The sequence below is a fragment of the Nilaparvata lugens genome, chromosome 2 (genome assembly GCF_014356525.2).
Source record: "Nilaparvata lugens isolate BPH chromosome 2, ASM1435652v1, whole genome shotgun sequence".
NCBI lineage: Eukaryota > Metazoa > Arthropoda > Insecta > Hemiptera > Delphacidae > Nilaparvata > Nilaparvata lugens.
Genome location: NC_052505.1, coordinates 9,288,460 through 9,301,247, shown reverse-complemented (window position 1 = coordinate 9,301,247; position 12,788 = coordinate 9,288,460). Strand labels below are relative to the sequence as shown.

The 12,788-nt window shown below is 33.0% G+C and overlaps 1 protein-coding gene across 1 annotated transcript in view; it reads left to right on the top strand.

Moving 5' to 3' along the window:
• The window catches only part of LOC111064083 (semaphorin-1A), a 95,624-nt gene that overhangs the window by 67,787 nt on the left and 15,049 nt on the right, over nt 1–12,788 (top strand). The window contains exons 2-6 of the mRNA XM_022351752.2: nt 3,807–4,048; nt 10,208–10,259; nt 11,330–11,392; nt 11,918–12,025; nt 12,657–12,747. Coding sequence (XP_022207444.2) covers nt 3,834–4,048; nt 10,208–10,259; nt 11,330–11,392; nt 11,918–12,025; nt 12,657–12,747 — 529 coding nt within the window. The 5' untranslated portion in view covers nt 3,807–3,833. The remainder of the gene's footprint in view (nt 1–3,806; nt 4,049–10,207; nt 10,260–11,329; nt 11,393–11,917; nt 12,026–12,656; nt 12,748–12,788) is intronic.

Below are 12,788 nucleotides of genomic sequence, written 5' to 3'. Positions count from 1 at the left end.
CCAAAGAAATACTGGTATTATGGATTTTGATGTGGCTGGGTACTTTATTTTATTTTTATTTAAGATTACCTTCTAAGGACTCCTGTCATGGAGTATAAGTCAGGTCAATTCTTTTCAACTTAATCAAAACGAAGTTTACATAATTCAATGGTTTGTACTTGAAGAGGATTAATGATTTTTAGGCTACTATTCACTAGCAGTTAACCCGTGCTCCGCAAAGGTCTTATTAAAAACTTGCAAACTGAAAACTTGAAGAATTTGAAATAGGCCTAGAACCATCTTCGTTAAATTGAGAATCTATGCACAATTTCAAGTTAATCTGTTCAGTAGTTGAGACGTGATGATGTGCCATTCGTAAATTTCTCATCCCCTAAATGTAATTAAGCCAATTCATTCCTTTATTATAGATAACGTATTTCCGTGAATAATAGGCAGTTAGAAGTAATTGTATGATTACGGTTTGTATGATTCACAAAAAGAACGTCTGAACTCAACTAATGCAGTTAAACCTTGTATATGTATCAACGAACATTTCTTTATAAATTATGTCCTTTATAACAAAGTTTACAATGAGTGATATCTACACTGTGAAAAATTAAAATGTGTGAATTGAATGTGATATCTACACTGTGAAAAACTAAAATATATGCATGGAGTGCAATGAATGTGAGCATGTGAATGTTTGTTGGCTTTTTCAGTAAATTTGTAAACGTTTAAACTTGAAATAAGCACAAAATAGAAAATTTGTGGTATGAAAATCTGTGGTTTGAAAATTTGAGTTGAATATAGCATTAAAGTAAGTAAATGAAAATAGAAATCTAAGTACCCTTTTTTGGTACTTAGATTTCTATTTTTATTTATATTCAAGAGTAGCCCAAACGGAGAAAAAGGCAATTTTATAGAGTAAGTGTATGAATAGAGGCACAGGGATAGGAATAATGATAGGAGTAGAGAACAAAGGATCCAGCGATTGAGTGCGGGGATAAGTTATAGTTTGCCGCAAGGTATGAGTTGGATAGAAAGGTGGTGGAAACAGGAAATAGGGAAAGAAGTGGGTGGAAGCGAGATGCGAGATGTAGAGTTGGTTGGATGTCTAATTGCACGTGTCCCCAGGATCTGGCCACACTGATATCAAGCGTTGTATTCAAGAATGCAAATAAGATTTCGAACCACCTTAATTATATCCCATTTTGTTTACAACTTCCTAGTGTTTTGCATAAATCGAGGCACCTAATGAACGTTGCCATGGAGTAACTGTAAAGTTTATGTTAATATTGGAGGCTCAATCGTGTTGTTTGCAGAGCAGGTAGCTTCAAATTATAGTAGTGGGCATTCGTGAATATTTTCCTAGTCTTTAGAATGGGGTTGTCGACCGTCGACCGTGGGTCCAAGTGAGAATCCTCCTGACATTTCCTATGAAAATGAACATTCTCTAAAATCAGTGGTTGTCGTTTCTTGCAGTATCTAAATTTTTGGATTGAAAAGATTCATTCACTACACCGTGTTTATTCCACTAAAACTGCGTTTACACCAAAATTATTAGCAAAATGTTAATGTTTCCTTCATAGATTAGTACGGAATAGTAAGGGCTATAAGTCTGTTTTTTCGTTTCCAATCATTTTATGATTAAGTTCTTTTGTCATTGTTGTTGTTAAATAGATAGATTCTATCAGATTGAACATAACATTATGTGCATATCTGTCAAGCTCCGTTTAATCAAATAGAATTTATAAGGTCGGAAAAATAAACATTTTGTTAATAACTTTGACGTAAACGCAGCTTTAGAAAGACATAAAATCTTGATAAAATTGATAAATTCACTTATTCTTTGCATGTACTATTCATGGACACTCGTTTAACAGTCGTCATATGGTATAATAATTTAGGTATATATCAATTCAGTTTTTTCAAAGTTTGGAATTTTCTAATTATTTTTAATTGATTAAATTCATTATAGGAGTATTTTTCAATTTTGAAATAATTTTTGTGTGTTCTGAATTGTAAATTTGAGTGTGTAATTGAAATGTTGAAGTGACACACAACCTAGCTACATTTGGACTAATGTATGAATTAGAATTGGAACCGTTTTGGGTTCGCCTAACGAACGATCATTAGTACGCCTGTACGCCTAAGTACGCCTGTGGTACTATTCTGAAAGTTGTGTGATTCTGAATAATTAAATAAATAAATGAAATTTAACAATGAAGGATCAACTGCGAAAAAACACAACATAACATAGAACTACAGTAGTTTCAAACATGTATAGGAATTGAATTACTGTATCCAATATTTTTGAATATATCTGCTGATTACAACAATCATCGTTTGTAGAAAATACTATAGTATCTTTTGTATCTTGTATTTGGAATTTGACAGTCCCTTCAGTATCTATGAACCGCTAATCTCAATCAGTAATTGTTCAATGGAGCATAACAGCCATTATAAAGCATCCTAGCTGTAATATTGTTCTACAGATCTGGAAAAATGGATGAACGGTTCGTTAATTGTGAATGATAATAATCATCCTGTGTAATGAATCCCTTCTAGATGTAGCCGTACTGATAATTTTAACGGTATCTGGCAACTAAGAAAATTATTTCATCAAACAAAAATAATTGTTTTTGTGCTGTGCATGATTCACTCATCAAGAGCAAGGTTGTTTTTAAAGAAAACTATCTGCCAAATTATTTTCATCAACTACTGAAAGAGTTGCATTTCTGAATTGGAAGTTCCACGTTGCAATTTACTTTTACTGACTATTGAATTGAATTGAATTGAATTACTGCTTTTATTTTCGTAGAGAGCGTAGTTTGCGAATATTGCGATACCATAAGGGGTTTCCCTCAAGCAATCGGACTTCTCCGATATTTGCTGAAAGGCTCTCATTGAATAAAACACTTCAAAATAATCAAAATTATTTTGAAACCTTCATTAGACTGCCTGGGGTGTTTCAAGTTCATAAAATAATAATAATAATATCGAGTGACCTGGCTGGCTCAGGTCTGGTGTCAGAGTTTTCAGGTCGCAACTGATCAATTTCAGGGCCTCTGACATGACCTAACGACTGCTTTTCAGGCAGCCGGGACCGACGGCTTAACGTGTCCATCCGAAACACGGGAGTGGCCCGAGATAAATATCTTCAAGTTCATCAATCATTCGATCTAATAAATGTAATTTTTGCAAAAATACAAATAAAACCAGTGAATATAAGACCACTAACATCTATTTTGATATAGTTACACAGTTTGGAAGTTAAAGGTCCCAAAGACTGCCATCAGTTTTGCACAAGTTCTCCAATATATCTCGAGAATAGTACAGTTATAGTTTACTCAAGTTATGGTACATCTTCATAACAAATGAGATTGATAATGACTAGGGGAATAAGAATCCTGTTGTAGTTGTAATATGAGTGATGTTGTGATACAGTACTCCCAAATGAATGAAACTAATAATAATATAACTATTATGTTGTGATTGCAACAAATAACAAATAAGTGGTTTAAAACCTTCCAAACTTGATATTGCTTGGCAATTTCTCATCTGTTTCATTCAAACCTTCAACCAAAAATCGAACCGTCCACCTTACAAACTTTCAACAATCCAATTATAAACTTTCAAGCATTCAACAATTCAGACATCAACTGTTTAACATTCAACCATTCTACCATTGCTTGAACATTCAATCAAACTTGAACATTGTATGACAATTTTTATATTTTCTCATTTGTTTCATTCACACTTGAACGCTGTAATATTCAACCATTAAAACATATCCTGACAATGCGGTATATTTGTGTGTGTTTCAGATGTGATCTGGTGACCGGGTGGGTACGATGCGAGGGTGGGTGACGAGATGGTGCCTGCTGGCGTGGCTGCTATGCGGGTGGGGGAGGGTGGGTGCGTGGCTGCAGAACGTTGCACCGAAGCTGAGCTTCCCGTACCGCGATGCGGCAACCGAGGCGACGCACCGATTCCTCGGCAACGACACTGCCGTCGATCTCTTCCGGTTGCTGCAGATCGAGCAAACCACCGCCACAATTGGCGCTAGGTAATGTAACTTGTGTGTCAGCTAGATAGGAGATGCTTGTGTTTCATTCCTCATCAACTTTTTTGCAGCAAATAAACACTACCCCAGTTAGATAGGAATAGTATATTTCGCATCTAGGGTGGAAAATGTATGTTTTCCGGCTCGAGATCGATATTTCCAAGTTTAAAGGTGCGTGCAGACTTATGCGCCATGAATACGCCCATTTCCCTTTTTATCAGATTATTATATCTGTATAATATCTGTATTATTGTATTTGTACAATAACAGTAAAATACAGAACTCAAGTGTCTATACACACTTTGACACGAAGCCGAGAACTTGAAGCGTTCGAGAGCTGACAAAACATTTTTGTTCGATTTGCCAACGATATGTTTATCCACACCACAAAAAACAAACTGAAAACTTGACGAACTGAGAAGTTGATGAAAACTGATATCTCGACGTGAAAAAGTTGAAACTTGACATTCTTAAAACTTGAACTTAATCTTGACGAACTGAAAATATAACGAATTGGAAAATTGTCTACTTGACGTTCTGGAAATTTGACTAACTGAAAACTTGATAAATTTAAAACTTGCAAAATGATAATAATTGTGAACAGCTCATCACGATCTAATGTGGCGAAAACGCTTGTGTTGTATTTTTGCAACAACTAAATCACTGGTTACCTACCCCTATCTCCTACCTCCCATGAACTGACCTGTGTCCAATTCTCACTTCCTTCCCACCCATAGGAGGAGCAACTGAATCAGTGGTGTGTCCGCGCCCTTATCTCCTCTCACATCCTTTGGACTGACCTGTGTCCAATTCGCGCTTCCTTTCCTACTTTTCTATAATAGAAAAACTATTCTAGTTCATATAATATGGCTTATCTATGGTAATATTCATCCTATCTCATGCTACATCCTATGGACTGACCTGTGTCCAATCTACACTTCCTTTCTAGTTTCTACCCATAGGAGGGGAGGGAACTCCACTTCCCTTCCTATCATCCCTTGCTTCCACCCCATTGTTGACAATATCTGTCTCTTATCCAGTCTCCTGTTGTCATTGTTGACAATTTCGTCTTTTCTCCGTTTTTTCACGAATTTAAGTGACCCTTCTAAGGGTGTGGGGACGCCAGAACTTCTTCTATTCTTCTTATTGAGACAGGAAATTTGTTTGGATAAATCAATGTCAAGGTCAAAAGACACTTTGCTAGATTTTGTTTAGTGTATTCATGATGAACTGGCGTCGTCTGAAGGCTTTTACTTTTTTTTAGAAAGTTTTGTACGACTTCAGCGAAATTTTGCACCCCGAAACCCTTATTATAAATGTTCAGTCGTGACTCGTGAAAAAGAGCTTGGCTGCTATTACATCGTAGCGATTTCAAGCTTTTTCTTGTGACTGAACCGTCTATAAAACTTCTATGGTAGGCTAATCATCTACGGTAACCTCTTTTAAATTGAAAATAAAACATGATTCAATCTTATTGACTTGGAAATGTTTTAGAATAATCAATATCAACGTCTCAAAACACTTTATCTTGAGTTTAGCTTATTTACGCGTAGTTTAGTAGAGTTTTATCTTGAGTTCAGCTTATTTAGTTTAATTATTATTATTAAACGAAAATCCAAATCAAATGCTGTAATTCACCCTGAAGACTCCAGCATTTAATTTGGATTTCCGTTTAATAATAATAATTAATTCGTTAGCATTTGAATCTCAGTAATTTCCATTATTTAGTTTAGTCGAGTTTAGTTTCTCAATACACTTCGATCCCAAATAAACTGATGACCGTCAGTTATCCTTTCTTTAGAAAAGTTTTGCTCAGTAACCAAATGTAAATTTTCTACTACGAAAAATTCCATTCCAATTTCTGACTCATTCTGTAAGTTGTGAGAGATCGTGGCAATAGTGAAGAAACATATTTGTTTGAAGCATTGATTTCAAATGCAAAGCTTACTATTCATTTCTACAATGTTTTGAGTTTTGTTAGTGAATATAACATGTCTGACCCAAATTGAATGTTGAGCAATTGTACTGGAATAGATTTCATGCACACCAGAACTGTTTACAATTACTGGTTTTCTCTCAAAAATAGAAAACTTTTACACAATTTCTAAAGCAAAGTAATCATTGAGGCTTATTCCTAGCTTGGAAGCTCTTTGTGCTGAGTGAGCAGGAGGACCGCACACACCGAACAGCATGAAATAAGCCGTAACCAACAATAATTTCAGTATTTTTCGTAAGTAAATAAGCTGGTTTTCATGCAGTCCACGATTCGTGTCCCACTGAGCTGCGGTTATTTCTTAGCGAAGATTGCAATGAATCTCCCAGCCATCACCCCTGCACCCCGTCTCTTCTTCATTCCCGGTTGGCTGGCTCCAACTCTAAATATACAGTGCAGCTAGTAGCTTAGAAATGGACAAAGAAAACTGTCATTACTATAAGAATGCTCGGCTAAGACTTTTCCGCATGACGTGGTTTTGCCTGGAAAATTACTAGTGAGGTCTCAGTTGGACAAAAACAAAAATGAACGGATTGTATTCAGTTTACATGTAATTTTGCCTGAAGAAACATTACAAGGGAGTTCACGCTCATTTTGTTTCGAAATAAGTGAAAATACTTCTAAATTATTACTGATGATGGTATTGTGGAAGTAGTTTCACTTGGTAGTGATTAACTTTAGTTTCAAACCTTCAATGATTCTTCCTTAATTACTGTTGTATTGAACCAGGGTGATGAACGACGCCAACACAACAAAGATGAATGTCTGTCTAGTTTCGTCTGTCTAGTCTGCATTATTTAATAATTAATGATCAAATTTAGTATTAGGTATTTCAAATATATGGAGCAATAATTCTTTAAAAAATCATGAAATATACTGCAGAACATTGAAAATGTTCGTAAATTCACTTCCATTCTCATCATCATTGTGGGTCAAGTGGAAGAGGGGGCTCTTATTGCCTCAATTTCGCCCACATCATTCTTTATATTGTTAAGTGTAAATAAAAAGGCATCTATTTATCTATCATCATCATCATCATCATCATCATCATCATACCATTCCATAGAATAAACAATCTAGGTTTACTTGAACAATGTATAGATTTTCTGCCCATGCACAAGCCTAGGGAATCATTCTCATCAGAGGATCAGAACCCAAATTCGATAAATTCTAATATCATTCCTCATACATCACTAATTTTTCATTGCTAGGCATAGCGAATACAAGAACAAAATCTGCGCATTTTTAGTAGTGTAGAAATTGAAATATAAAACTTCAGTAACTTGTCATTAATGGCTGTTATGAATCTACGTGAAGGGTCCTTGTAGAAAACTTTTCTAGAAGTACAGTATTGAAATTAGAAATATCATATCGACTGACCAGTAATTGGCCCACGGTTCGAAACTGGTTATTATATTGTAGTTCTCCATTGTCTTTGAAATAGCCAGACAATAAATTTAGACCCATGGTTCCAGTATCATTTACAACACACCTTTTTCCTCCAACTTAACATATGCTTTGTGTAACGAACTATAATAATTGATTCTACTGCCTCATGGTTCATGTTTCGTCATTGCATGTCATTTCACCCCTCTTTATGATATGACAGACTCTGCAGTAGGGTTTCTCAACTTATCGCCGTATGCAACATGTTTTCGGGGCTCAGCTTCCTGTTCTTGTTGTGGGAGACAAAGTTGACTTTAGTGGTGGAACATGAGAGCCAATTATCATCGTTCGAAATGAATTTAGTAACCACCATGACCCTTTACCTCTATCACCCGATCTTCTTCGGAAGCCGATGATTATTGCACTATTGAAGGAACAATCTCCTCTGTCAACATTTATTTTCATTCGATTTATATTCCCATTTTCTTTTGATTTTTCAATTCAGTCATTCTTGCTCTCAATAAAATTCGAGATTGTGTTAACATTGTTTAGGATTAGATAATATTGAAAAATAATAATGATATTGTGATTTTCAATGTATAAAATAAATAAATATTCTACCTGAAATTAGTTCATCAATTTTAATCACATATATTAATAAGTTCACTCGATATCAACCACTTACCAGATTCACGTAACATATTAGGTTCACAATAATTTTCACTCACCATATATGCTTCTTTCTGAACAGTAATCTTTGACCGGGTATAATATTGGCCCGATTGCACAAAAGTCTATCAAAGCTTAATAATGAAGGTTAAACCAATGATTAAAACAATATTAGAGAATTCTTTGATTGATTCTCGTGGTATTTAATCACCATTAGAATAAAACAGACTTTTGTGTGACAGGGCCTATCACTGCATTAAATACTAGCAATTTTGTTTGTTATTCAGGGTGCATCAATATATTAAAATTACAAACATTTACTAAAAAGTTAATACAGCACTGGATACTGTCCACAGCTCTAATAATATACTGATGTTTATATTCGAGATTCAGTTAAATGAGATTCATCTGTGATTATGATGGAATAGAAAATAGTGTTAGTCCACTGAAAGTGACTTGAAGCCAATCTTTTTGGATCGCTCAATCACCACACCCAACTCTCTGTCTCTCTCTGCTGTGGTCGTCTGTTAGTTTTTGTTTATTATAAACATTATAAAGCCTGAACAGTCGCCTTTAAAATCCCTGAAACTCCATCACTAACCAGACGTAGCGTTTTCCTCATGAAATCATTCACTCACTCCTTTCCTTACAAATGGATCGGAAATGAGACAAAGCCATTTCCTTTGTATAAGGTTATCTTTCCTTTACATTACTCCCTTCTGAATTTTCACCCACCATACGCTTCTTTTTGGGGAGATATCTTTGAGAAGTAAAAAATGTCTTTTCTTCTCTATTTTTTCAAGGGAGGACCATCGAAGGTTGACAATTTTTACTCACATATATGCTCCTTTTTGGAAGTAGTATTTGAAAGAGAAAAAATAACTTTTCTTCCCTAATTTTTAAGGGAGGGCTTAGAACAAATAATGTTCTTTGAACAAAAAGTATCACAATTGAACATATTCGAACAAAATGATGCAACTGCCTATCACAATTCAAGGTTGACTATGGAAACTTCCCTGGTGTGTTGTTGGACTTGTAACGGTTAGCCCTCTTATCAAATGAAAACTTGTAAATTGTAAAATAATATTATTATGGCAACATACTGTATATAAATGTCAAGTTTGATTGTTAAAAAAATCTTTGAAATAACAATAAATTTGTTGCACGCTTCTCTGCAATAACACATTATTATTCCCCCATGAATTGGAGTTCTTGTGAAGTAATTATCTTTCAAGAACCGCATGATGCATCAATTGCTACTTTAATTGATAGTGCATTGTATCTAATTCTACTTTTCTGATTATAGACGTAAATAATATTCTGAGTACACTGTATTTAATCCAACTTTTCCTGATAGTAGACGTAAATAATATTCTGAAGACTCAACTTCACATAAAAACGGAGTTTCATTTGAAATACTTGGCATCTCTATGCATGTGTGAGTGAGTGGCCTTGAAGATAGGCTCTTGTAACAAACACATCACTTGACAAGGAATTGTTTACTTGAGAGTCACAGGTGTAGTGGATAAGATGAGTGAGTCAATGAGTTACAGTATATATTTGACCTACCTGAGATTATGTAAGATCAAGTATACTCAAACTATTTTATCAGAGCCACTAATTAATTGTTAAATTATAGTCCACATATTATCCCATTCACAATCTAATTGAATGTATAATATAGATTATAGTAATTCAATTTAGATATTGTATATTCAATATAGTGTAAAATCACTTCACTTATAAATATGGGCTACTTTATTCAAATTAATAAAAACAATATAAAAACTTGTAGTACTCTTTATTAAAAACTTTATAATATTTTAACGACTAGCTCGACCATTGGTCATTTTAAAATTAATCGTCATTTAAAAATTAATTGGTCATTTTGAAAATGACTTATGGCCGAAACTAGTCATTAAATATTTAAAAGTTTTTAATAAAGGGTTCTATAAGTTTTTAAATTGTTTTTAAGTTTTTAATTCAGGGTAGCCTACTACAAGTTTTTAAATTGTTTTTATCAATATAGTGTATATATGTATTGCACTGTTAAATCTCATGTACTGTGTACTGTTTTTAAATTTATTAATGAATACATTTTTTGTTTGTTTCAGAAACGTTGTTTACAACATAAGTCTTTCAAATCTGACTGAATTTAGAAGTCAGGTGAGTAAATTCATATTATTGAATTACATACGATAAGCAAAAAAACTCTAGGATCTACTGCATTTCATTCTCTAGAACTGCGATAAATCAATACTCAATACTTTTATTGAACAGGAATGTTTTCTGTTTGTTTCTATCCCTCATCTCTCTACTATCCACTATCAACTCATCTTCATAAATAATTTATTATCTGTTCTGAATACGCTATTTTTTTCATTTGATTCCATTATAATGTAGTGTTGGTATGCAATGGGTCTTGCAAGACCTGGCAATGCATTGTCATTTGTGATAAAGAATCAATATCCTTGGATGATGCTTAACGAGTTCTAGGCTTTGGCTTGCGTGGAGCTGGTCTGAAGCTGAAGTCTGAAGTAGACAAACGGAAGGGCATTGAGCCCAATAAACTAATAAATTAAACATGGAAAAATTTGTAATGTGAAATTTTCAGTTCAATATTATCATCAAGATTTTATATTAATTTGTTTGCTTTTGAATGTGAATTTGTGTTTGAAAATAATTTTCTTGTTTTTAAACTTAATAAAATGAAAAATCAGGAAGTTAACGTGCAATTTCTAGTGAGAAAACATGAAGAACCGAATACATAACCTATTAACTTGAGTGTTGATAGGAAATGACATTGGATAATATAGCAAGGCAGAACATCCAAAAGGATCTCTCTGCCGATAAACGTTATAAGAATAAATAAAAATAAAAAACTAATATAATATGTAATATCAGCTAAAATTGCTGGTTCAGCCACTTCCCATTATCAATAATTTTATATAACTTTTTAATATCAATATTATCATAGTATATTTTTTCAAAATAACTCAATTTTATTGAGTTATATTATTTTGATTTGTGAATTGTTTTTTCTGCTTGGAAATGAATAATTGGATTGAAATACAGAATACAATGTTAATTCTAGCTTTTTTTTTTAATTATACAGTAATTCTTTTATTTGAACAACTATCACTACAAATATTGAAAACAATGATCAAGTTAAGTATAAAAAACAAAATTCACTTTATACACATCATTTACTGATTTTTTAATCTATTCTGTTTCAGAGAATCGTTTGGCATCCAACTGGAGCTCATAAAGAATTATGCTTCCTGAAGGGGAAGTCAGAAGTATGTATATATTTTCCATCTTATCAAATCTAGTTGATCTTATTATGGTGATATATTACATTTAGTCTATGTTTAAAATTGGATTGTCGCCTTGCCTTTATCCATCAGTTTTATGAACTTGACATGAAATAGAAATTGCTTCGATAATATCTTCTATTTAAACAAAATATTTCAAATTAATATTCAGTTTGTCTGAAACTGAAAAGGTAGCAAAGGTGGATAAGGTTCAGTGTATATTAATATGTAATCAATATTATTACTCATTCAAGAAGCGTGATCTGTATTGTGTATAATGTCATGCTAGAAAAGTCAAGACTAATTGAATGCAAATGCACTAGAATATCTTTCCCTGTGAATTTCACCACTTCATCTAATAGAATTGATGAGTTTGTATGCAATGTAAAGTTCTTTGTATCTTGATAGGCATTATAATCAACACAATATTCTAATGAAATTCACAAATTTAAAAAAGTTGTTATTATTTTACAATTACAGTTATATTAATCTAATGTTTCTTTGTTTCAGCATCACTGTCATAATTACATTCGTGTTGGAGCAAGAGTAGATGATAGTCAATTATTATTATGTGGTACAAACGCATATAAACCTCTCTGCAGGACCTATAGTATCAAGGTAAGCTGTTGTTTGAAATAATTTTCTCAAGCTTATAATTGGAAATTAAGATATGTAAAACTTTATTCTATATAGAAATTCTTTTTTAAACTTGTTCCAAAAATCATTCATTATTTTAAGTTCCTAACTTCCAATAGTGAATCTTCACATAAATGGTCTATTTAATATAACAAGTAGATTTTGTATGTAGATATAAAATTTCAAATAGATTTTCTGACTTTGTATATCTATCAACATTTTAATACCTGATTAAATACATCTTAAATATCAAATACAGTACACATTTTGGTTGAAAAACTATTCAATTAAAAATGCACATGCCATTGCAAATTTCGCATTATAGTAAAATAATCTTATGCGATGAGTGAATTAATGCCATGTATTGGGAAAGCCCAATTCACTGACTCTATGACTTGTATGAAATCACGACAAATATTATATTATTTGTAATTACTCACCAAAGATATAGAAGAATATGTGGCAAACATCGATAAGGATAAATATTCTTTATTCACATGTACATAAGTAGCTACAATAAGATATTTTCTAGATGATAATGTTTGTAAACAGTAGAAATTCCTATTCGAATGCAGATTAAAAAAAATGTAACTTATTATCTGCTTTTTTCCAGGAAAATGGCGAAGCAGAGATGACAAAAGAGACTGAGGGTCTAGGAAAGAGTCCTTATGATCCAGAACACAACAGTACAGCCATTTACGCTGGTAATTTTTATTTTCTTTATAAAATAGACTATTATTTTTTT